Raw genomic sequence first — 26,660 nt, 5'->3', positions numbered from 1 at the left:
CATATCTTATTAAATCCTTTCATAATGTGTAGGCACTAAGTTAACTGCAACCTTTGTGCATTTTGTGATTTCTATCATATTAGATAAAATTTCCATATATTTTAGAAGTTCAGAACACTCCCCCAAGTTTCTGCTAATTACAATGGGATTAATTCTCAGCAGATCAAGCGATAAGTGGTAACTTTGGCAAACATCTTGCTATTATTGTTTTAGAAGCATTCTCATGTACCAACAAGTCAAAGATGGTCATGCTCACTGGAACTATTCCATAATATACCAGAGAACTTAGTCAATCTAATAACATAAGAAAATGGTAAAGGCCTTTTGAGGAAGATGGCAGAGTAGGAGGCTCCTAAGCTTACCTCGTCCCATAGATAGAACTAGATAACACCTACATCACTGCAAATTACAAGAAGACAGCCTGAAGACTGGCAGAACAAACTCCCCACAGCTAAATGTAGAGAAGAGGCCACATTATAAAGGGTAGGAAGGACAGAGACATGGTTGAGAGCCAAAGAGACTCACAGGACTTTCTCAGGAAGGGAGGGATGCCACCACTGTGAGAGGGGGGGAGAGGACCAGACCCCATACCAGGCACCTCAGGCACAGGGAACACACACAGAGAAGATGAATCCCTATAACAATTGGCTTTGAAAACAACAGGGGCCTAATAATCAGTGGGGCTTAATACCTGGAACTTAAGAAATCAGTGGCTCAGCTCTAGGATAGCTGGGAGGGTGGAGTTCCTGCCCTTATAGTGACAGCATAACAAGCAGCCTTGCTAAGTTACAGCATAGAAGCAACAGTTTGAAAAATTCCTGGAATAATACAAGGAGATTTATTTGCCAATCTCAGAGCACGTGCTGGAGGGGCAGGGATCTTTGGGAGATTACTGCGAGAACAAAAGAGCTGGAAGGGGGCATTTCCTTCCCCTGTACCCCAGCCTAGATATATGGATGCCTGTGGGAATGAGTGCAGGGCCAACATTCTCCACCTAACTTGCTAAAAGCATACCCCACTCCTGCACTCTTCGGTGGACCTGCCCATGCACCCATCCTCTGCAGGAGTTCTCCAAAGTGGCCAACATTCTCCTACCATAGCAGAGACAACCTTGTGAACATTGCATGTCAGTCTCCTGTGAACTTCTTCGGATCTATCCCCTTCAACCTGATGAGCTTTGGCATTTTTCCTGGGTGGCTGCAAGGGCCCACAGCAGACCAGCATGACCCTTGCCGGCACATCAGTTCATCTCCATGTTTACCTGTGAACTTCCTTCCTTCAATATGCCCTTGGCTAGAGCCCATCCAAAATGGTACAAACAGCGCCAGCAGGGACCAGGACCACTGCAGTGTGACTCTTACTGGAGAGAGAAAGATAAGGAGAGAAACCACTCCAAATGAATCCCCACAGTGGGCTGGGGTTAAATATCAGGTCTAACTATAGGCCCTGACTACCAGGAAAACCTTCTCAGGGAGCAACTCAAAAGAAACCTCAAAAGCAGTAAAATTAAGTATATCTATAAAGATCAGATAAAGGATTAACAAAATAAAAGGATGGCAAAATATAACACTATATACCTAAAATACGTTAGTGGAAGGAGCAAAGAATGTGTTGAGAATTGAGCCACCATCAATTTAATATAAACTACTATATGTATAACATGGTATATATAAACCTAATAGTAGCCACAAATCAAACCCACTCAAAAATATGGAAAAAATAAGGAGAAAAGAGTCCAAGCATATCACTAAAAAAAAGAACAAAGATGTGAGAGAAGAGAGAAAGAGAAGAAGGGAAGAGATAATTACAAAACAACCATAAAACAAGTAACAAAATGGCAATAAGTACACATACCTATCACTAATTACTCTGAATGTAAATGGACTAAATGCTCTAGTCAAAAGACTATATAGAACACACATGGATATGGATACACACGGTATGGGTAAAAAGCAAGATCTATTTATATGCTGCCTACAAGAGACTCATTTCGGACCTTAAAGACACATGCAGATTGAAAGTGAAAGGATTGAAAAAGCATTTATTACGCAAATGGAGGTGAAAAGACAGCTGGGGGAGCAATACATATCAGAAAAAATAGCCTTTAAAACAAAGACCATAACAACAAACAAAGGAAGACACTATGTAATTGTAAAGGGAATAATCTGACAAGAAGATATAACAATTGTAAATACTTACACCAACATGAGAACAGTCAAATATACAGAGCACCTAATAATACACATAAAGGAAGCAACTGATAGTGATACAATCATAGTAGAGGACTTTAACACCTTACTTACCTGATAAATGGTATCCAAAATCTATAAGAACTTATAAAACTCAACACCCCAAAAAATAACAATCCAGTTTAAAAAAATGGGCAGAAGACATGAATAGATATTTTTCCAAAGAAGACATACAGATAGCTAGCAGACACATGAAACAATGCTCAACATCACTCAGCATCAGGGGGATATAAATCAAAACTACAATGAGACATCACCTCACACCCACCAAAGTGACTAAAATTAACCACATAGAAAACAACACGTGTTAGCAAGGATGCGGAGGAAGGGGAATCCTCTTACACTGTTGATGAGAATGCAAACTTGTGCAGCTACTCTGGAAAACACTATGGAGTCTCCTCACAAAGCTAAAAATGAACTATACTACATTCCACAATTGCACTACTGAGTATTTATCAAGGGATAAAAAAATACTGATTTGAAGGGATACATGCACCCTGATGTTTATAGCAGCATTATCAACAAGAGCCAAATAATGGAAAGAGCTCAAATGCCCACTGACTGATGAATGGATAAAGAAGTTGTGGTATATATATGCAATCGAATATTACTCAGCCATAAAAATAATAAAATCTGACCATTTGCAAAGATGTGGATGGGGCTAGAGAGTGTAATTCTAAGTGAAATAAGTGATTTCATTCATATGTGGAATTTAAGAAACAAAGCAGAGGAGCATAAGGGAAAAAAGTGAGGCAAACTGGAAAATGGATTCTAAACTATGGAGAACAAACTGATGATTATTGGAAGGGAGGTGTCAGGGGAATTAGTTAAATGGGTGTTGGGTACTAAGGAGGGGACTTGCTGTGATGAGCACTGGGTGTTATAAATAAGTGATGAATCACTAAATTCTACACTAATATTACACTGTATGTTAACTAACTGGAATTTAAATACAAACAACAACAGCAACAATAACAACAAAAGAACTGATACAACTGAACCAAAGAAACAAATATTCCATTGAGAAATGGACAGAGGACCGGAATAGATATTTTTCCAAAGAAGACATACAGATGGCCATTTGACACATGAAAGATGCTCAACATCACTCATTATCAGGGAAATGCAAAATCAAATCCACAATGAAATATCACTTCACATCTGTCAGAACGGTTAAAATGAAAAAGACAAAAAAAATAACAAGTGTTGGTGAAGATGTGGAGAGAAAAGAACACTTGTGCACTGTTGGTGGGAATGCAAATTGGTGCAGCTGCTTTGGAAAACAGTATGGAAGTTCCTCAAAATTAGAATTACCATATGATCCAGTAATTCCACTACTGGATATTTGCCCAAATAAAATGAAAAAAACTAATTAAAAAAGATATGCAACCCTATGTTTACTGCATTTTTTACAGTAACCAAGATATGGAAGCAACCTAAGTGTCCATCCATAGATGATTAAATAAAGAAGTGGTGTGTGTGTGTGTGTATGTGTGTATGTGTGTATGTGTGTGTGTGTATAATGGAATATTATTCAACCTTAAAAATGGATGACATCTGACCATTTGCAACAACATGGATGTATCTAGAGGATATAATGCTAAGTGAAATAAGTCTGTCAGAGAAAGATAAATATCATATGATTTTATTCATAGGTACAATTTCAGAAATAAAACATGTGAACAAAGAATAAAAGAGACAAAAAGAAGCTTTAAAAAATTATTATAATACCAGTATAGTTAACATACAGTGTGGTATTAGTTTCAGAAACACAATATAGTGATTCAGTAGTGCAATATATGACTCAGTGTTTATCAAGATAAATGTCGTCTTAATCTCCTTTACCAATTTCACCCATCCCCCCGTCCCACTACCCTCTGGTAACCATCTGTTAGTTCTCTATAGTTAAGAGTCTGTTTCTCAGCTTGTCCTTGTCCCCTTTTTTCATTTGTTTTGTTCCTTTTCTTCACATCCTTGCCAACACTTGTTTCTTGAATTTTGATTTTAGACATTCTGACAGGTATGCAGTGATATCTCTTTGTGGTTTTGATATGCATTTCCCTGATGATGAGTGAAGTTGAGCATCTTTTCCTGCTGCCTATCTGTATGTCTTTGTTAGGGTGATATCTGTTCATAAACAGACTCTTAAATTTCGAGAACCAACTATTGGTTGCCAGGGGGGAGGTTGTTGGGGGAGGGATGGACGAAAAAGATGAAGGGGATTATGAGTACATTTATCATGTTGGGCACTGAGTAATGCACAGATACTTAAATAATTATTTTATACATCTGAAACTAATATAACACTTTATGTTAATTGTAGTTGAATAAAAAATTGAGAAAAAGAAAATTTGAAGTCAAATTTCTTTGGGAAACAAGTTGTTTAGAATGGGTAAAATAGCGAAAACTATCATTAAATGAAGAAAAACAATTCACATACTTCTTGTGAGTCTCAAATCTAAGTTGTAATGTACTAAAGGTGTGTATCTGTGTGTATTATACATTAGATTATACATATAAATTATTGCTGAAAGAAGTCTTTAAATTTCAGGCCAAATCTCTTACTTGACAGATGAAGAAACTAAAGCACAAAGATATAGGGTATTTAATTTTATGAAATAGAATATATTCAGGACTTTACCTCATTTTCAACATTTTACTTCTAAAAGTTACTATTTGGGGAGTGCTACCTCCAGTTATGTGTTGGTCTACTTCCACAGTGTCTTTCATACTGTGGTATAGAATTTTATGATTCGAGAGAGGTGCCTCAAAGATCACAGGGAAGGAGGGAGGGAGGAAGCAAGGAAAGATGGGATGGAAGAGGGTGTAGTGAGGAGTGAGAATTGCTACCCTTCCTTCAACTTGGACAGGCTTGCTTATATCTGTTCTATATATTGGGTCTGTCCAAGATGTCATTTTAAAAAGCATCCCTCTACTAAATAAAAGTTTGCAAATCATTATAGCTTGAACAGGATATAGCACCTGTATGAAACAGACTTTCTCCACAGCTTAGAATCTCACACTGTTTTAATTAGTATCTTGTAAACATATGGGGGGCACCTGATGAACCTCGTGAACTCTTTTCCCAGGAAGCAGCATATAGGTACACACTTTGTACACATTTATGTACCTAAAACAGCAGTTTAGAGACTTCCTGAAATCCATTCACAGATCCTGGCTTAATAACACAACTCTGAGAACCTTAGATGACTTAAATAAGAAATTTCTTGCTGAAAAAGAGTAAGAATTTGGGATTAAATTAGAATGTGTTTGAAAAAGACGGATTTATCTTTAAGGACAGCATGACTTTGTAGGGACAGTTTTTTCCTGCCTAATAAAAAACAAATGTACTTTTTAAAAATTATGTTCAGTTAGCCATTGTATAGTACACAATTAGTTTTTGATGTACTTTTGACCAAACTTCAAGGATCCTATGTACTCTTGCTTGCCCCACTATTCTTTTGATTCATTGATTCATTCCAGATACTTACCAAGAACAGTAGAAGACACTATGCTAAGACAAATGTAAGTGAAGGGTTTCAGATACTTGCTTTAGAAGCCATCTATATTTGAAGATATGAATAGCTTTTAGTTCTTAGAGGATTTAACCACTTAACCCCTTTCACCAGATCTCCCTCCCTCACTCCCTCCTACTCTCTTGTCCTCTCTCACCACACTGCCGCCCCCCACCAAATACCTACTCTCCACTGGATTGAGTATCCCTTTGACTTACCTGGGCTAGATCAGGCCTGGATGACGGAGGCCTTGGCTGTCTGTCTAAGCTGCTTCCAGCCACGCACGTACTGCAAGTTTCAATCAGAGGACTGTAGGGGTGTGCAGGGGCACTGGGACTGTGGCACCAAGGGCTGCTATTGGGAAAGGGGCTTGGCGGGTTTTCAATTTCTCTGTTAAGAAAAAAAAAAATTAAGCCAAAAGTAAACCCAAAATGTATCTTAGATAGTGGAATTAGCAATGAAGGTTCAATAAAAGGGAAGGCATGTTTTAAGACCAGAGAACATGGCTTTTCTTGACCTTTGAGCAACTCTTTTGTCAACATCTGAAGTATTTGCCTAGATAAGTGTGACATAAATTCTGCACTTTATGCTGCAAGCCAGCTCTTGATCCAAGATGAAATTTCTAGATGATGTACCTCTTCCTCCACCTAAGTACTGCTAAAGACAAGGTGATAATTTTCTCTCTTCACCTCTCCATAGCCCTGCCTCCAACAGCAGTGCCACTAAAAAGTGAAATGGCCAGAGGGGTGTTGATATTGCCTAATGGAAGTCACCAGCCTCTACTGTCCCATTACAATAACCCTGCTTGCTCTGTTTTTTATAGAACACAAAAAATATGGTCCTATTTGAAGTAGGATTTTAAAATTTGAATTACTTATTCATCATATATCTATTTGTCCCCTAGTCATTCCTACTTCTTCAGTTACTAATTGTGGGAAGGACTCAATTAAAAAAAAAAGCCAAGTTAATTTTACCTTTTAAGAAAAACTTTAACTTGCTCCATCTGACATTTTGAATTATCTTTATTACATTTATCATGTTTTTCTTTAGTTGTAGTCATAGCTGCTGGCCAATTAAACATGTGTCTTCGAGATGTTGGACTTACTACTGAGCGTCTGTCAAATTCAATGTCAGTCTCTAATTTCTCCCACGCTTGCTTCCAGTGAATAGGAGTGTACCAGGCAACAGCCTAACAAAAATGACTCATTAGTATCAAATACCAGTGCAGTTAGGTAGATTTTTTAAATGTCATAGGCTTATTGCAATAACATTTCAAAGTCAAACAGTTTAATGTCACTTACCTACTGTGTGTGAATTAGGAACACAATGAGGTATAAGACATCCTGGACTTAGTTTCCAGTTTCAAAAATTATAAGAGGCATAACCTCAGGCAGATTAGTCACTTACTGTCTTGGACTGTGTCCTCATATGTGAAAGGGGGAGGGTGATAGGAGATAATTGCTGTATGAGGGTGTTGTGAGATTTGGCTAAACTACTAAAATTCATAACTATGAAGAACTATGCAAAAAGTAGTTGTAATGTTATCATTAAAATTTAAATATTTAAGATATTACATATATGTGTATTTGTATATATAGGTCTTATTTGAAATGAGGAAATGGGCAGTAGAACTAGAGACATGGAGAGGAAACCACATTTTTTTGAGCTAGAATTCTAGGTGGAACTATTAAGGAGACTAACTAGACTCTGAGTTTCCTGAGGAGAGAAACCATGCAATAGTTGTGATCTTTTCCCTACAGCACCTAGCATAATGCTTGGCAGATACTAAACGTATGTAAATTTTCCCCATATGAATTAATTGGTCAGCTTCACTCTTTTACTAGCAAATAAAATTATTTATGTTTACATCACCCTGCAAAAATAATCCGATCCTATATGTGCAAAGTAGTTCAAACCAGAGTAATAAGTGTAGTATAAGTACAAAGACTAATCCTGTTCCAGGGAATGGCAGTTTACTCAAATGGGCATTCCAGGAGCTTAGGGATCTTATCTGTCTGGTTCAACATACAGTGCCTGGGAACAGTGTGTATACAAAGTAGAAACCCCAAACGTGAATAAATGCATGGATAAATGTGAAGTCTTAAATAAGAATGCCTTAATCTTAGAGTTCAGCCAATGATTATTTATGAGCCTGAGTGAATAATTTAGATTATATCACCTTATTTTTCTCAACAGTGGAAATCATTAGAAGTATTCTAAAATTCATTTTGAGCCCACTAAAATATCTAAAGATGAGTAAAGCCCTCAAAATTACATCTAATGAGTGTTTGAATGACAACTACTGTTCTTATAGAAAGACATTAAATGGCTCTTAGCAAGTCTACTCTAAAGGAAAAGTCAAACTAAGCATGAGCTATAATGTAGCAAGCAAGACAATCAGAAAGATAGATTTCAATCAACATATTATCTGTTAGTAGTTACAGGACATAGTAAGTAAGACTGGAGGTAAGAAAATAAAGGGCAGGTATTTAAGAAAAATCAAAGGAATGGTTTTGGAAAGGAATAACTTTTTGTTGTAAAAAAAGATATCTTTCAACTTTATTAGTGTGTCTTTGGGCATATATTTATGCTAATAATATGCTAAGGAAAAGATAGAATGAAACTATAAAATTGTCAAACACTGGGAATGAGTTACCCAAAATAATTACTAATACACTTAATTTTATAGTGAATAATGTATAGTTGTTACAAATTAGACTATAGATCCTTTCCATAATAGTCTCTTAAGAGCAAATATCATGTCCTATTCTACATTATATTATCAGCATATATTACAGCCATTGGAATAGAGAATAATCTCAACAAATAATTTAAAAGTGAATAAAGGAATAGAAAAGATGTCTATGTAGTACACTCTTTTCTTATTCCACTCTTCAACCTAAATATAAATAAAATCTATCCTTGACTCTGGAATTTAAAGTAACTTCTTATAAATATTGGCCATGAAAACTAGTTTTGCCAAATTATAAGTAGCTCTTTCGCACTTGGGCCCTGGGAACAGGATGCTGTTGATTTGCCTGACATGTTATTGTAGTTAGTGATGGTTTTATCTAAGCTATTAAGGATGGAAAATACTTGAGTCAGCTAAGAGGAGAAGGGGAACATAAGGACAGCTATCCATTCTTCTTTAAAACCCATTGTTAAGAATAGGACACTTACTTCACCATTAGGTTTGCACAAAATTGTTGTACAGTTTGGGCTTGTTCTAAACTTGTTTCCTTCTCTCCAAAGAAAATCTGATGGTGGCTGATGCTTTGCTTCAGATACAGCTGCCCACACCTGTAAAAAAGTGGTTTGTTAGTGACGAATGCCCTTTGAGTTCCATGGAGTTTTGCATATGTCAGAGGGTCATTGCAATGTATCATTCTGCAAAGATGAGGTTTTAAAACATGAATGTACAATATATAATATCAAGCTGTATAACTCCCATCAGTTACTGTACATGGCATACAGGAAAGTACAAAAAAAAGAGGAAGCCTTCCAGCATCAGCAAATTACCTGTTCTCTAAGCAAATAATCTCTTTGCTTTCCTTTTAAAGATTATGTTTGTTTACTTTTAGGGAACTAGGTACTTTGTTTTAATAGTTGAATAATAAAAACAAAAAGTATTCAGAGCACCTGGGTGGCACAGTTGGTTACTTCAGTTACCTCACCAACTCTTGGTTTCGCTCAGGTCATGATCTCAGAGTTGTGAAAGTGAGCTCTGCACTTAGCGTGGAGTCTGCTTAAGACTCTCTCTCTCTCTGTCCCTTCTCCCACCCACTGCTCTGTCTCTCTCTCAAATAAATAAATAAATCTTTAAAAATCCCAAAAGGTATTATACAACTGATTGAGAAAAGCCATAGAAATTTAGTTGGTATTAATTTACATTCAGGGATGGACAAAGTGGGACAAGTAACTAACAACAACAAGAAATCACATTTTACCTAGAGACTGAGTGATGAAGAAACTGGTGCTAAGCCAGTCTGGCTGGGTGAAAGATTTTTTTTCCTATAAAATTCTAGTTCATAACATTTATATTTTATACTCACTGTTACTGTGCAATTGGCCTGCATTGTGATATTTGGAAGGAAGCGGTAAAAAGAGACTGTTTGTCCATTCACATTTTGCTGGAGAATATGACCTCCAATCTTCAGTTCTTTGTCAAGGGAAGAGTTAATGAGTTTCACAAATAAACCCTTGACATTTACTTCAGCTATTTTAATGTCTCCAAGAGCACTAAAAAATAAAGCACAAAACAGATAATCATGTCAAAAAATGGGCAGAAGACATGAACAGACACTTCCCCAATGAAGACATACAAATGGCTATCAGGCACAGGAAAAAATGTTCATCATCACTAGCCATCAGGGAGATTCAAGTCAAAATCACATTGAGATACCACCTTACACCAGTTAGAATGGCCCAAATTAACAAGACAGGAAACAACGTCTGTTGGAAAGGATGTGGAGAAAGGGGAACCCTCTTACACTGTTGGTGGGAATGCAATTTGGTGCAGCCACTTTGGAGAACAGTGTGGAGATTCCTCAAGAAATTAAAAATAGAGCTTCCCTATGACCCTGCAATTGCACTCCTGGGTATTTACCCCAAAGATACAGATGTAGTGAAAAGAAGGGCCATCTGTACCCCAATGTTCATAGCAGCAATGGCCACGGTCACCAAACTGTGGAAAGAACCAACATGCCCTTCAACTGATGAATGGGTAAGGAAGATGTGGTCCATATACACTATGGAGTATTATGCCTCCATCAGAAAGGATGAATACCCAACTTTTCTATCAACATGGACGGGACTGGAAGAGATTATGCTGAGTGAAATAAGTCAAGCAGAGAGAGTCAATTATCATATGGTTTCACTTATTTGTGGAGCATAAGAAAAAACACAGAGGACATGGGGAGATGGAGAGGAGAAGGGAGTTGAGGGAAATTGGAGGGGGAGATGAACCATGAGAGACTATGGACCCTGAAAAACAGTCTGAGGGTTTTGAAGGGGCAGGAGGTGGGAAGTTGGGTGAGCCTGGTGGCGGGTATTATGGAGGGCACGTATTACACGGAGCACTGGGTGTGGTGCATAAGCAATGAATTCTGGTACACTGAAAAGAAATTAAAAAAAAAAGCACAAAGATTATAAGGTAACTTTAGAGAAATGTGTCTTTAGCTCATTTTAAGAACTGAATAATGTGTTTTGAAAGTATAACTTTTACATAGCTGTATATTCTACTGGACACATTCTATATAGAAATGGTGTATTTTATAACCTAAGACATCTGGTTTGATATGGTAGTTCTGTTTATCTGTGCAACAAAATTATCTCTTTCACATAAAATAATTAAAGTTAAAAAGTGCTGTAGATGTCAAGGTATAAATACCATAGGAAGATGTGATTATCATTATTTAAATTTCCTTCTATTCATGAAACTATTAAGTAAAGAGAAAGGTAAACCATTTAGATAATTTTTGATAAAGTTAATGTGAAGATGAATAGTAACTATGTGCTTAAAAGAATTAAACTTTTAAACTTAAAATATTATGCAAATATAAGATGGTAATTTTTCCTTCTAACATGTTGAGAGTCTAGTATGTACCAAGGACTAGGCTAATAAACATTTATATGTTAGCATTTCTCAGAGTGTGGGTCAGAACCTAATAATACATCATTAAATCCCTTCAGTAGGTAATAGCTGTCATTTTAAAAATGAAATTCCAATAATAATAACCATATTTATTATGTGCTGGGTACCTTTTAAAGATTATATCTCTATCTGCACATTCATACCCCAAATTCCAAAATCCATAAAGTTCTGAAAAATGCCAAAACTTAAAAAAATGCATTTGGTGTTTGATGAGCACCAGGTGTGGTATAAAAGAGATGAATTACCAAATTTTACAGCTAAAACTAATATTACACTGTATGTTAATTAGCTGGCATTTAAATAAAAACTTGGAAAAAAACGCATTTGAGACAAATTTAACCTAAATTCCTTTGGTGGCAAAATCTGACCTGAAACTGAGGGTAGTCTATTTATAGTCTTTAATTATGGTTTGTGTGAATTATTCATATGTTTGGCTGTGGACAAACTGATGTTTGATTTTGGATACTTTTCTAAGCCCCGATGGGGTGTTACTTAATATGTGTTGTAGTCATCATATTACTTTCCTGAAATCCCCCAAGTTCTGAATTTTGAAACACATCAAGTCCCCAGATATTTTGGGAAAGGCATTGTGAACTTGTAGATATTCATTCAATTCTCATAAGGCTACATATTTCTTACTGAAAGTCACAGTAAAAAAAAAAAAAAAAAACCACTAATATTTCATTTAATTCTCACAAAAACCCAGTGAGACAGATACTATTTTTAGTCCCATTTTACAGATAAGAAAACTGAGGTTTAGAAAGATTGTCATGTCCAAGATTACTCAATAAATGTTAGCACTGTTCCTCTGTCTCATTCAATTAGTAAATTCCCAAAGAGGTTTGATGCAACCATTCAAATTGTTTACAGTCTAGATAGTCTGGTAGTTGGGCACTGCTAGAAAACACATGCACACACATGCACATGCATATACACATGTATAGATTGCTGCCACTGAATAAATTGGTGTCCAGCCACACCTCAGCCCTTAATGATTCCCTTAGTAATTGGCAGCAAGGTGTGTGTGTGTGTGTGTGTTAGAAAGTTGTGTGCTTCATAAGCAGAACTAATCTGTTATTCCTCGAACAATGTACAAATCCCTGCCCTCACATCTCCATCCTTACTCTCAGCAAATAATGTCACTGAGAAAACAGGAACATCCGAGAGAAGTGTGTTCCTATTTTCCACTTAGAAGCAGTTTCACCCATACCCGCTTGACTTCTTCTCTTTTAGCCCATCTTGTTTCAGTTGAAGAGGGGCCCTTTTCCCATCTCAAGTGAAACACTTTGTTTGCTCTTCCTCTTGCTACTTCAACAACTCAATCTATTCGTTATTTTCCTTTAACACCACCTCTCCCTCCACACTGCCCCATTATGCCAATGGGCATGTATCCTCAAACTGCTACCGCCTTAAAAAGGCAAAACAAAAAACAAAAACAACAAAACAAAACAAAACAAAAAACAAAAAATAAAACTACAAGCCTCCTCCACCTTCCACTTCATAGTGTTGTTACAACCAAGCTTTGGAAAGACCATGTCATTAATTTCTCACCTCTTACTCCTCAGTCCACTACCATCTACTTCTGCCTTAGACCAAGATGATAAATGTCCTCCCAGTTGGAAAACTGAGTGGTAAATTGAATGGTTACTTATTTTTTTCCTGAGGTAAAGTTGACACATTATATTAGTTTCATGTTTACAACATAATGATTCGATATTTGTATACACTGAGAAATGATTGCCACAATAAGTCTAGTTAACATTTATCACCAGACATAGTTATAATTTTTTTCTTGTGATAAAAAAGTATAAAATCTACTCTCTTGGCAATCAAACATGCTATACAGTAACTTTTTATTGAAGTATAATTCACACGTGATATCCTATTACTTGCAGGTGTGCATCATAGTGATTTGATATTTTTATACATTATTAAATCATCCCTGTGATAAGTCATCATTGGCCACAATACAAAGTTATTACAATATTATTGACTATATTACCTATGCTGTACATCAGCATGACTTAGTTTATAACTCAGTTTGTACCTCTTAATTCTCTTAACCTATGTCATCTGCCCCAACCCCTCCCAACTCTAGTAACCAATATCTTGGTTATTGTAAATAACCTTGTTAATCTCTTTTTTCCTACTTCCTAGCTTTGCTTAAACTTCAACCACAAAGGTTTTATTACAAGACTTGTGACAATTCATACCATTGCATGCTTTACCCACTGTCTATGCAAGTGTTAGTAGTCCCTCTTCTTTTCCCCCACATTCCTACCAACACTTGAAATTTTCAGACTTCTTAGTATTTTCAATATAATGGGTACAAAAGGTATCTCACTGTTATTTTAACTTATTTCCCGCTGATTATAGTGCAACTGAATAAGCTGTTTATTGGTCACCCAGGTTTCTTCTGTGAATTGTCTATTAAAAATTTTTTTCCACTTCTATAAAGTTGTTTTACATTTTTATGATTGAGTTCATAGTATTTAAATAAAATAGCATTTAAATATATACACATATTTTTAGAAGAACTATGCAGTAATACAAGAATATTATTCATGTTATTTTAAGTTGTTATAATGGTAACAATTTGTTATGGCAAGAAATAGAAAACTTATATCCACGTCTATAAATTTTTTTTTCACTTCTATAAATTTTTAAATTGTGTGCCAGAAATGCTGCCAGAGTCTTCTGTCTTCTATTTTTCCAATGAAAAACCACTCCCAAACTTCTATTGTTCCTTTAAAGGTAAATTTCCTTTTTTATGGCTAAGATTTTCCTTATGTCTTCAGTTTTTTCTTTGTTTAAAGTGGGATTGGAGAGGAGTGACAGAGGGAGAGGATGAGAGAGAATCTTAACCAGATTCCATGCCCAGCATAGAGCCAAAATTAAGAATCTTAACTGACTGAAGCTTAACTGACTGAGGCCACCCAGGCACTCCTCCTATATCTTCTGTTTTAGAAGTTTTTCCAATATGTACCCAGAGGTTTGGGTTTTTATTTTTCTGTCCTTTATCTTTCTGGGAATTGGTAGTGCTTCTTCCATCTGTGTCTTGATGTCTTTCATTAGTTTGGGAAACTTCTCTGCTATATTTCTACCAGTATAGTTCTACCTTAATTGATGTCTCCTCTCCTTAAGTAACTTCAATTACAAGTAGATAGATTTTTAAAAATCTTTCTCTATTAGTCCTTATGTTTGTTTCTGTTCTTCTACTATCTCTGCAATTCAGCCTGGGTATTTTCCTCTAAGAATGTTTTAGTGCAATAATTCTCTCTTCTGATACATCAAATATATTGTTAAGCCCATCTACTTCTGAAATAGTAATTTCTCTTATTGGATTTTTTAGTTCTAGAATTTCCCTTTGATAATTTAATAAGAATAAACCAATAAAATATTTAGTTTCCTGTTGTATCTTGTCATTTTATTCCTTGAATATTTAACCATTGTTATTTTAAAATCCCTGTCAGATAAGCATAATATCTGCACCACCAAGGCATGTTTTTAGCATCCATTTTAACCTTAGTTTTTGGTTAACTTTTATTAGTTGTATGCCTTTTTTTAAAAAATTTAGTGCCTAGTATTATGAATTAAAAAAACAACTGCAGAGATAAATTAAGTCTCTGTATAGCATTTTCTCAACCCATACATACAGGATTTACTTTAGCTCTGACAGCTATCTAAGTTGGAGGTAAATTACTTTAATCAAACCAGGTTATGAAGTGTCTTGATGCTTTACTTCAGCTCCAGTTAGGATGGTCTATTTTGAATACAAATTTGGAATTTTTGAATACAAATTTGAAATTTGAAATTGAAATTTGAAATTCCAACTGAAAACCTGGGTTATCAGGTTTTCTCTTTCAGGATAGGCCCTGAATCCCAATTTTTATCACTTGGTCCTATGAAACTGCCAATATATTATTAACTTCTCAGCTTCGTGCTGATTTCAAATTAACAACTGTTTTGAGGAGAAAAATGACTCCAAATGTCAGCCATCACTCTGGGTTTCCTCTTCTAGAAGAGGAACAGTGAGAATAGAAGATGTAAACATCCATGAAATCTCAATGCACACTACTAAACTGCTTTCAAAATAGTGTTATCACTTCATACTTTGATTGCATTGTATAAGAATGCCTATTTTGGAGAGTTTCACTTTTGGTTAGTTTACATGCATAGTCTTGTTGGTGTTGATTCCACGTTAAAACGTGTTAACCCCCTAGGGCCTGCCTGGGCCTACTTAGCCATAGTGACTCCATGTTGCCTAGGTAGACATTTGTTGTTTAATAAAAGCCTCAGCAGTTACTATTCTCGGTTCCAGGTAACTGTTACTAAAACACCACACCTAAAACAAGGTAACTGTTACTAAAACACACACCGAAAAAAGGCCAGTTCCAGGTAACTATTACTAAAACACATACCTAAAACAATGCCATTTTGTTGTTTAATAAATGCCTCAACAGTTACTAGTATCGGTTCCAGGTAACTGTTACTAAAACACACATGTAGGAGACATCCAATCAGCCAAAGCCACATATGTAGATGTCTGTGATTGTGCCCTATAAAAACTAGCCTGTAAGACCAAGGGGCATCACTCTCTTCGGAGGCGGCCCTGGCTGGTCAGTCTGACTTCTAATGCTTGGCATAGGATAAAGCCTTACATAACTTTTACTTTGTCTCAGCCTCGTTTCCCTGGCTGGTCAGTCTAACTTCTAATGCTTGACATAGAATAAAGCTTTGCATAACTTTGTCTCAGTCTCATTCCTTTGATAATGGACCCAACAGTCTTTTCTTTTGCATTACCATATGGTTCTTAATAAATTGTGGATATAACATTTTATTCTTTGAAATCTCTAGAATTCCTCTATGTCATCCTTATCCTACTGTTATTGAATTCTCTGTGGTATGTTTTAATTTCTTAAAAAGATGTCTTTTTGTTTCTCAAACTTGCTTTTTTTACATAAGAAATGAGCACTATTTTGAATTTTGCTTTTCAACAGATAAGATCCTAGAATAGTTCAGTTATTTCTTTGTTATTATACATGTAATGGAATATGTATAGTTACTTAAAAAAATCTTTCATTAAAGTGAACTGTTTATTTATTGATCTTAAATTTTTATTTTATATACATAAGAAGAGTAAATTAGGTCATATGAAATTAAAAATAACATCATCCATATCAGAGCTAGTCACTTCCTTTGCCTTCCTTTTGATATAAATCCAAAAGATATAGAAAATACTTCACATGATACATAGACATTCACAGAAGCAGGGCTATTAAACTGTTATCACACAGACTTTAGTAGTTATCTTTTTCTCTTTCATAAGCCTTCCCATTTTTCTTTAGTAGGAAAGTGACTTGAGACCTCTGCTTATAAGTCATTATTTGATGAGAGTGTAGAGTGATGTACCAACCATTCTGTCAGGAGTTTTTGCATGGGACTGAACTGTAGAAAGATTGAAGAGATATATGGCTATGTAACTTTTTTTTTTAAAACAATGACTTTCCATCATCTGAGACCTGATTAACTAGTTCTTGGGTATTTCTTGGTAGATTCGAGCTACTTATCTGCCTTTAGGTTTCTACAACTTTAAAATTTACTAAAATTACCTGTAGAGTATCGGTTCTTCTAGTATACACCCTGCTAACATTCTCCATACAGATTGGCATCTGTGATCATAGCTGTTGGGGGTCTGGTAAAGGGGTGAGGATTTAAGGTACCTTCCAAAGTTTTAAAAGACAAACTTAGGAAGACTCAGGGAATTGATTCTGTTCACTGATATTACAAGAGAAAAGCCCTCGACTGAAGGTTTGATAATACTTCCTTAATGTAATGAAGAGGTAAGTTAGTATATCATTATCATCATGTTTTAAAACATCTGAGGGAATAATAAATGGGACTTAGTTTGAATTAGAGTCCTTGGGGAAGATGAACAAATTTTGCTGTGTCCCACAGATTTTGAACAGTTGTGTTTTCATTTTCATTTATTTCCAAGAATTTTTAAAATTCTTCTTAAATTCCTGGATGACCCATTCATTCTTTAGTAGGATTATTTTTAGCCTCCATATGTTTGATTTCTTTCCAAATTTCCTCCAATGATTGAGTTCAAGTTTCAAAGCATTGTGGTCTGAAAATATGCAGGGAATAATCTCAACCTTTCATATAGATTGAGACCTGATTTATGATCCAGTATATGATCTGTTCTGGAGAAAGTTCCATGTGCCCTTGAAAAGAATGTGTATTCTGTTGCTTTAAGATTGAGTGCTTTGAACATATTTGTAAAGTCCGTCTAGTCCAGTGTGTCATTCAAAGCCCTTGTTTCCTTGTTGATCTTCTGCTTAGATGATCTGTCCATTGCTGAGTAGGGTGTTAAAGTCGCCTACAATAATAATTGTATTATTATCAATGTGTTTCTTTAATTTTGTTATTAATTGGCTTATGTGATTGGCTGATCTCAAGTTAGGGGCATAAATATTTATAATTGTTAGATCTTGCTGGATAGACCCTTTAAGTATGATATAGTGTTAGTATTTGGTTTAATATCTAATTTGACTGATATAAGGATTGCTACCCCAGCTTTCTTTTGATGTCCATTAGCATGATAAATGCCTTTCCACTCCCTCACATTCAATTTGGAGGTATCTTTGGGTCTAAAATGAGTCTCTTGCATACAGCATATTGATAGGTTCTGCTTTTTAAAAATCCAATCTGTTACCCTGTGTCTTTTGATTGGTGCATTTAGCCCATTTACATTCAGTGTAACTATTGAAAGATACAAATTTAGTGCCATTGTATTATCTGTAATGTCACTATTTCTGTATATTGTGTCTGTTTCTTTCTGTTCTATATTACTTTTGGTCTCTCTCTTTGCTTAAAGGATCCCCTTTAATATTACTTGCAGGGCTGGTTAGTGATCACAAATTATTTTAGTTTGTTTTTCCTGGAAGCTTTTTATCTTTCCTTCTATTTTGAATGACAACCTTGCTAGATAAAAGTATTCTTGCCTGTATATTGTTCTCATTTAGCACCCTCGATATATCATGTCAGTCCTTTCTTGCCTGCCAGGTCTTTGTGGATAGGTCTGTTCCCAGTCTAAAATTTCTACTTTTGTAGATTATGGACCTCTTGTACTGAGCTGCTTTTAGTATTTTCTGTCTCTAAGATTTTCAAGTTTCACTATTGTATTTCAAGTTGTTGACCTACTTTTGTTGATTTTGGGGGCTCTCCGTGTCTCCTGGACTTGAATTCCTAGTTTCTTACCTAGATTAGGGAATTTCTCTGCTGTAATCTTCTGGCACACTTCTTCTTCTTCTGTGACCCAATTATTCTAATATTGTTATGCTTTCTCACCTATCTCTTGAATTCTCCCTTCATGATCCAATAGTTGTTTATATTTCTTTTCTCAGCTTCTTTATTCTCCATGATTTGTCTTATATATCACTAATTTTCTCTTCTGCCTCATTAACCTTTCAGTTAGAGCCTCTTTGATTGAGACTTGTTTTGACTTTAATTCTCTTATTTCTTAAGAAAGGAATTCTCTAGTGTTCTCTAGGCTTTTATTTATTTTTTATGCATTTATTTATAGATTTATTTATTTATTTTATAATGTTATGTTAGTCACCATTCAGTACACCATTAGTATTTGATGTAGTGTTCCATGATTCATTGTATGTGTATAAGACTCAGTGCTTCATGCAATATGTGCCATCCTTAATACCCATTACAGGGGTGACCCGCCTTTCCACCACCCTCCCCTCTGAACCCCTCATTTTGTTTCTCAGAGTCCATAGTCTCTCATGGTTCATCTCCCTCCATGTTCCCCCCACTTCATTTTGCCCTTCCTTCCCCTATTGTCCTTCATGCTATTCCTTGTGTTCCACAAATAAATGAAACTATATGATAATTATCTTTCTCTGCTTGACTTATTTCACTTAGCATAATCTCCTCCAGGTCCATCCATGTTGATGCAAATAGTGGGTATTCATCCTTTCTGATGGCTCAGTAATATTCCATTATATATATATGGACCACATTTTCTTTATCATTCATTTGTTGAAGGGCATCTCAGTTCCTTCTACAATCTGGCTATTGTGGACATTGCTGTGATGAACACTGAGGTGCAGGTGGCTTTCTTTTCACTACATTTGTATCTCTGGGGTAAATACTCAGTGATGTAATTGTTGGGTGAAAGGGTAGCTCTATTTTTTTTTTTCATTAATTTTTTATTTTTTATAAACATATATTTTTATCCCCAGGGGTACAGGTCTGTGAATCACCAGGTTTACACACTTCACAGCACTCACCAAAGCACATACCCTCCCCAATGTCCGTAATCCCACCCCCTTCTCCCAAACCCCTTCCCCCAGCAACCCTCAGTTTGTTTTGTGAGATTAAGAGTCACTTATGGTTTGTCTCCCTCCCAATCCCATCTTGTTTCATTGATTCTTCTCCTACCCACTTAAGCCCCCATGTTGCATCACCACTTCCTCATATCAGGGAGATCATATGATAGTTGTCTTTCTCTGCTTGACTTATTTCGCGAAGCATGATACGCTCTAGTTCCATCCATGTTGTCGCAAATGGCAAGATTTCATTTCTTTTGATGGCTGCATAGTATTCCATTGTGTATATATACCACATCTTCTTGATCCATGGGTAGCTCTATTTTTAACTTTTTGAGGACTCTCCACACTGTTTCCAAAGTGACTGTACCAGTTTGCATTCCCATCAACAGTGTAAGAAGGCTCCCCTTTTCCCACAACCTCTCCAACATTTGTTGTTTCTTGCCTTGTCAATTTTTGCCATTCTAATAAAATGTGTAAGGTGGTATTTCAATGTGGTTTTAATTTGAATTTCCCTGATTGCTAAAGATGGTTAACATTTTTCATGTGTATGTTAGCCATTTGTAGGTTTCCTTTGGAGACATGTCTGTTCATGTCTTCTGCCCATTTTTTGATTGGATTATTTGTTTTTTTGGGTGTTGAGTTTGACAAGTGCTTTATAGATCTTGAATACCAGCCCTTTATCTGTAGTGTCATTTGTAATATTCTCCCATTCCATTTGTTGCTTCTTTGTTTTGTTGACTGTTTCCTTTGCTGTGCAGAAGTTTTCTATCTTGATGAAGTACTAAAAGTTTATTTTTGCTTTTATTTCCCTTGTCTTTGGAAACACATCTTGAAAGAAGTTGCTGTAGCCACTGTTGAATAAGTTACTGCCTATGTTCTCCTCTAGGATTTTGATTGATTCCTGTCTCACATTAAGGTCTTTCATCCATTCTCAGTTTATCTTTGTGTATGGTGTAAGAGAATGTTCTAGTTCCATTCTTCTGTAGGTAGCTATTCAATTTTCCCAGCACCATTTATTGAATACACTGTCCTTTCTCTATTGGATATTTTTTTCCCTACTTTGTTGATACCTTGAAATAAACATAACCAAAGAGGTAAAGGATCTATCCTCTGAGAACTACAGAACACTTATGAAAAAAATTGAAGAATACACAAAAATATGGAAAAACATTCCAGGTTCATGGATCAGAAGACTAGACATTATGAAAATGTCTACGCTTCCCAGAGCAATCTATACTTTCAATGCCATCCCGATCAAAATACCAATGGCATTTTTCAAAGTGCTGAAACAAATGATCCTAAAATTTTTATGGAACTCGAAAAGACCCTCAATCACCAAGGAAATGTTAAAAAAGGAAAACAGAGCTTGAGGCAGCACAATGCCTGATTTCAAGCTATATTACAAAGCTGTGAGTATAAAGACAGCATGGTACTGGCACAAAAACAGACACATACATTAATGGAACAGAATAGAGAGCCCAGATATGCACCTTCAACTCTATGGTCAAATAATCCTCTGTGCTTTCTTCAAGCTCAGTTAGTATCTTAATAATTATTATTCTGAACTCTAGTTCTGATATCTTATATCCATACTCATCAGGTCCCTGGCAGACAGTACTGCCTCTTGTTCTCTTTTTTGAGGTGAGTTTTTCCATCTTGCTATTCTGTCTTGCAGAAAATTGTTGCTTTTCTATTTGTAGAGTTGCAGCTACTGTTTTCTTAGATCTCTAGTTGAATTTGCAGGTGTTCAGTATGATTTGATAGCTATCTAGCTGAGTTCCTGGGACCAGACAAAACTAAGATGTCCTACTCCCTCTGCCACCTTGGATCCCTCACCACTAAACAAATTTTAAAAACAAGTCCCCAAAGGCTCAAACTATTTCTCAGTAATTTAATTTCATCCCAGAACAGACCTCAAGAATATTTTTAGAAATACAAAGTTATTCCAGCACTCAAATAACCTAAAAACGACAACTTCTGGCATTTAATAAAAAATTACCATATATGTAAATAAGTTGAATACAACTCATAATAAGGATAAGTAAAAATAAAAATTGATCAAAATTGATCCAAAATGGAAAAAGATGTCAAAAATAGCAGAAAAAGCAAAGTCTTTGTAACTATAATTGGTATAGTATATATAAAATCTAGATGAAAGATTGAACATGATTGTGACATAGCTGAAGTAAAAATACAATAGATGGAATTAATAAGATTAGTCCTGGAAATAAAAATATTAGTGAATTTGAAGACATAGCAATAGATATTATCCAAAATGAGACACATAGAAGAAAAAAAAGACTAAAAAAGAATAGAATATTAGTGAATTGTGGGATAACTTCAAATGGCCTGGAACATGTGTAATTGGACTCTCTAAAGTAAAAGATAGGGACAAAATATTTTAAGAAACAATTACCTAAAATTTTCTATAATTTAAAAATTTTAAGTCTATATATCTGCAAATCATGGAAGCTCAACAAAGTCCAAGTATAGAATTCCTGAAGAAAGTTACACCAGGGACATCATAATCAAATCTTCCAAAAACAGCAAGAGAAAAAAGATTAATCACATAGAAGGAAACCACTATGATACTTGTAGGTGAATTTATCAACAGAAACTGTGTACACCAGGGGAAACGGGATAGTATATTCAAAGTACTGAAAGAAAGAATTGCCAACAAGATATACTGTATCTTGAAAAGCTATCCTTTAAAAGTGAAAGAGAGATAAAGCATTTCTCAAAGAAACAAACATGGAGTTTTTCAACCATTAAAACTGCTTTACAATAAATGCTTAAAGTAGTTCTTCAAATGGAATTAAAAAACTAAACAGGACACCTGGGTGGCTCAGATGCTTAAGAGTATGCCTTTGGTTCAGGTCATGATCTCCAAGTCCTGGGATTGAGCCTCATGTTGGCCTCCCAGCTCAGTGGGGAGTCTGCTTCTCCATCCCCCTCTGCCTCTCTCCCTGCTTGTGCTCTCTCTGTCATTCTCTCTCTCTTAAATGAATAAATAAAATCTTAAAAAAAAAAAACAAAACACCCACACTAAACGCAACAGGAGCATATGTGGAAGTATAAATCTCAGTGGCAAATGTGTATATCTATATATCTATTTCTCTCTCTATATATATACAAAATAATATGACACTTGTGGTTGTGCACAAATTACCAATAATCAAACATAAAAGTTAAAACAAAAGTATTTAGAATAACTATAAATATGAAAATTTGCAAAGGATTCACATTATTTAAAAAAGCCAATTCTGGTTTCAAGAACATAAAGTGTAAGTGAGGTAAAAGTGTAGAATTTTTATATTGAATTGAACTTAAGTAATTATGAAATCAAAATAGATAGTTAAAGCTGTGAGAAGATCTATACAAGCATTATGATAACCAGAAAATCCCTATAAATTCCATTACAGAAATTTATCAAATAACAAGACAGAGAGGAAGAAAGGAACAAAGGGACTGTGAAAACAAAACAATGAACAAAATGGCAATACCAAGTTTTTAATCTATTGATAGTAATTTTAAATGTAAATGGGTTGTAAATATAAATGGGTTAAATTCTCCAATCAAAAGGCATAGAATGGATGAATAGATTAGAACAGAAAACAATATCCAGCAATGTACTGTTTATAAGAGGCTCATTTTAGATATAAGGACACACATAAGTTGAGAGAAAATGGATAGAAAAAAATATACTTCATGCAAATGCTAAACAAAATAGAAGTAGCTATACTTATATTAGATAAAAAGACGTTAAGTAAAAAATTGTCATTCTTAAGACCTTTATATAAAGGTCTTTGATAAAAGGGTCAGTTCAACAGGAAGATGTAAAAATTGTAAATATTTATCTACCCAACATCAGAGGACCAAAATATATAAAACAAATATTGACATAGCTAAAGGGAAACAATGACAACATTACAATAATAAGAAATTTTGTAACCACATTTTCATAACAGACAGAATATTGAGGGTAGAAAATCAATAAGGAAACAGCTAACTTGAATAACTCAATAGATAAAATGGATATGTCTATTATACAGCCACCCTACAGTGGCAGAATACACATTCTTCTTGAGCACACACAGAACATTCTCCAGGATAGATCACATGTTAGGCCACAAAATAAGTCAACAATTTAAGATTAAAGTCATCCCAGCTATCTTCTTAAATGACAGTGGAATGAATCTAGAAATCAATAACAGAAAAAAAGAAAACTCATGAATACATGGAAATTGAACAACACATTCTTAAATCACCATTGGGTAAAAGACAAAATCAATGGGTAAAAGCTTTTCTAGGATCCAGAACAAGGCAAGGATGTTCATTCTCACCATTGCTATTCAACATAGTCCTTGAAGTCCTAGTCAGAGCAATCAGGTTAAGAAAAAAAATTAATGATGATCAAATGAGAAGAGACCTAAATTACAGCTATTTGCAGATGACATGATCATATATGTAGAAAATCCTAAAGACACTACAAAAAGCTCTTAGAAAAAATGAATTAGGTAAAGTTGTACCTGCAGAATCAACATGCAAAAATCAGTGGAATTTCTGCACACTAATAATAAACTAACTAAAACAGATATTAAGAAGAAAATAATCTCACTTATATTAGCAATAAAAAGAATAAAATACTCACATATTAACTTAAGCAAAGAGGTAATAGACTTGTACACTGAAATTGTACTATATATTGACTATAATATTGAAAACTTATACACTACAAAATATTGATGAAGGAAATTTAAAAGCCAAAATAAATGGAAAGACATTGCATGTTCATGGTCTGGAGGAACTAAATTGTTAAAATGCTCATACTACCCAAAGTGATCTGTAGATTCAATGCAATACCTACCAAAATACCAAAGACCTGTGTGTGTTACAGAAGTTGGAAAAACAACTCAAAATTCATATAGAACCGCAAAAGACCCCAAATAGACAAAGCAATCTTGAGCAGGAAGAAAAAAGCTAGAGGTATCCCACTTATTTACCTCAAATTATATTATAAAGCTAAAATAATTAAGACAGTAAGGTACTGGCATAAAAATAGACATATAAACCAATGGAACAGAATAGAAAGCCCCAAACAAACCCATGCATAAAAATTACGGTCAACTGATCTTCAACAAGAGTGCCAAAATTACACAATGGGGAAAGGATAGTTTCTTCAGTGAATGATGGAAGACTGATAGCCACATGTAAAAGAATGAAATTGGACCCCTATGTCACAGCACATACAAAAATTACTCAAAATGGGATAAGAATTGAAAACATAAAGTCATAGGAGAAAAAAAGAGGGGGGAAATCTTGCTATTGGTATTCATAGTAATTTCTTAGGTACAGCACCAAAAGCACAGGCAACAAAAGTATATATAAATAAGGGGGATTACATTAAACTAAAAAACTTCTGCACAGAAAAGGAAATAGTTAACAAAATGAAAAGGCAACCCATAGAATGAGAAAAATATTTGTAATCCATATATCTGATAAGGGTTAATAGCCAAAATATATAAGGAATTCATACAGTTCTTCAGCAAAAAAGCAAATAACTTGATTAAAAAATAGCAAAGGACCACAATAGAAACTTTTAAAAAGAAATTCAAATGTTTAACAGGTATATGAAAAGGTGTTCAACAACACAAATTGCCAGAGAAATGAAATCAAAATCACAATATCACTTCATACTTGTTAGGATGGTTATTATCAAAAAGAAAAGATGGGGTGCCTGGGTGGCTCAGTCTGTTGAGCTTCTGCTTCAGCTCAGGTCACGGTCTCAGTGTCCTGGGATAGAGCCCTATGTTGGACTCCCAGCTCAGTATGGAGGCTGCTGCTTCTGCTCCCCACTTCTGGATATATATCCAAATTAAATGAAATGAGGATCAGGAAGAGATACTGCACTCTCATGTTCATTGCAGCATTATTACAATAGTCAAAATATGGAAACAGCCTAAATGTCTTCAATAGATGAATGGGTATAGAAAATGTCACACACACACAGACACACACACACAGACACACAGACACACACACACACACACACACTGAAATATTCAGTTTTTAAAAAGAAGGAAATCCTGACTTCAATATAGATATATGACAACATGGATAGAACTGGAGGACATTATGCTAAACAAAATAAGCATGATACAGAAAGAAATATTGTATGATCTTGATGGTGCTTGTTGCTCGGGACTGGGGGAGGCAGAAATGGGATTATGTGGTTCAAAGGGTACAAACTTGCAGTTAAGCAAAATGAGTAAGTTCTAGAGATCTAATGTACAACACAGTGACTATAGTTAATGATACTTGAAAATTGCTGAGAAGATAGATCTTAATGTTCTCACCACACACACCATAAAGATAATTATGTGAGGTAATGGATATGTTAACTAACTTAATGGCAATCCTTTCACAATATATAAGTATCAATTCATCATGTTGTACACCTTAAACTTACATGATATGATTGACATATGATATGTCAATTACATCTTAATAAAAAACTAAAAAGACAAATAAAATAACTTATAAATTATATACATCATGTATATATGTATATATATACACACTATTTTTATGTCAATGATATATCAATAAAGCTGTTTAAAAACTGAAGAAAGAATTCATCACAAGCAGATCCTTATTATAGAAAGGAAGTTCTTTTTCAGGTAGTAGCAAAATTATAAGGGATGGAAACATGATTTACAAAAAAGAAATGCTGGAAAGCAGTGAAAACATATGAGGGTAAATATATAACATATTTTTCTTATATTTTAAATTTTTTCTAATAATTATTAAACAAAATATGGAGTTTGGGATTTATGACACATGAAGAAATAAAATATGTGATAGCAAAAACACAATGTATGGGGTGAAAGAAATG

General features: G+C 35.0%; 1 protein-coding gene across 17 annotated transcripts in view; it reads right to left on the bottom strand.

Moving 5' to 3' along the window:
• LMNTD1 (lamin tail domain containing 1) overlaps positions 1-26,660 on the bottom strand; it is a 497,491-nt gene that overhangs the window by 18,765 nt on the left and 452,066 nt on the right. For 16 of the 17 annotated variants that reach the window (XM_059402767.1, XM_059402765.1, XM_059402764.1 and 13 more), the window contains 4 exons: positions 9,817-10,003; positions 8,945-9,064; positions 6,739-6,953; positions 5,983-6,154 (listed from right to left, as the gene is read on the bottom strand). In XM_059402767.1, coding sequence (XP_059258750.1) covers positions 5,983-6,154; positions 6,739-6,953; positions 8,945-9,064; positions 9,817-10,003 — 694 coding nt within the window. Of the gene's footprint in view, positions 1-1,261; positions 1,361-5,982; positions 6,155-6,738; positions 6,954-8,944; positions 9,065-9,816; positions 10,004-26,660 lie in introns of all 17 variants that reach the window. The other variant, XM_059402769.1, reaches the window with a different exon arrangement.

This window comes from Mustela nigripes, chromosome 6, assembly GCF_022355385.1.
Source record: "Mustela nigripes isolate SB6536 chromosome 6, MUSNIG.SB6536, whole genome shotgun sequence".
Lineage (NCBI taxonomy): Eukaryota > Metazoa > Chordata > Mammalia > Carnivora > Mustelidae > Mustela > Mustela nigripes.
The sequence above is the reverse complement of the archived record's forward strand: the minus strand, read 5'-3'. Positions and strand labels throughout refer to the sequence as shown.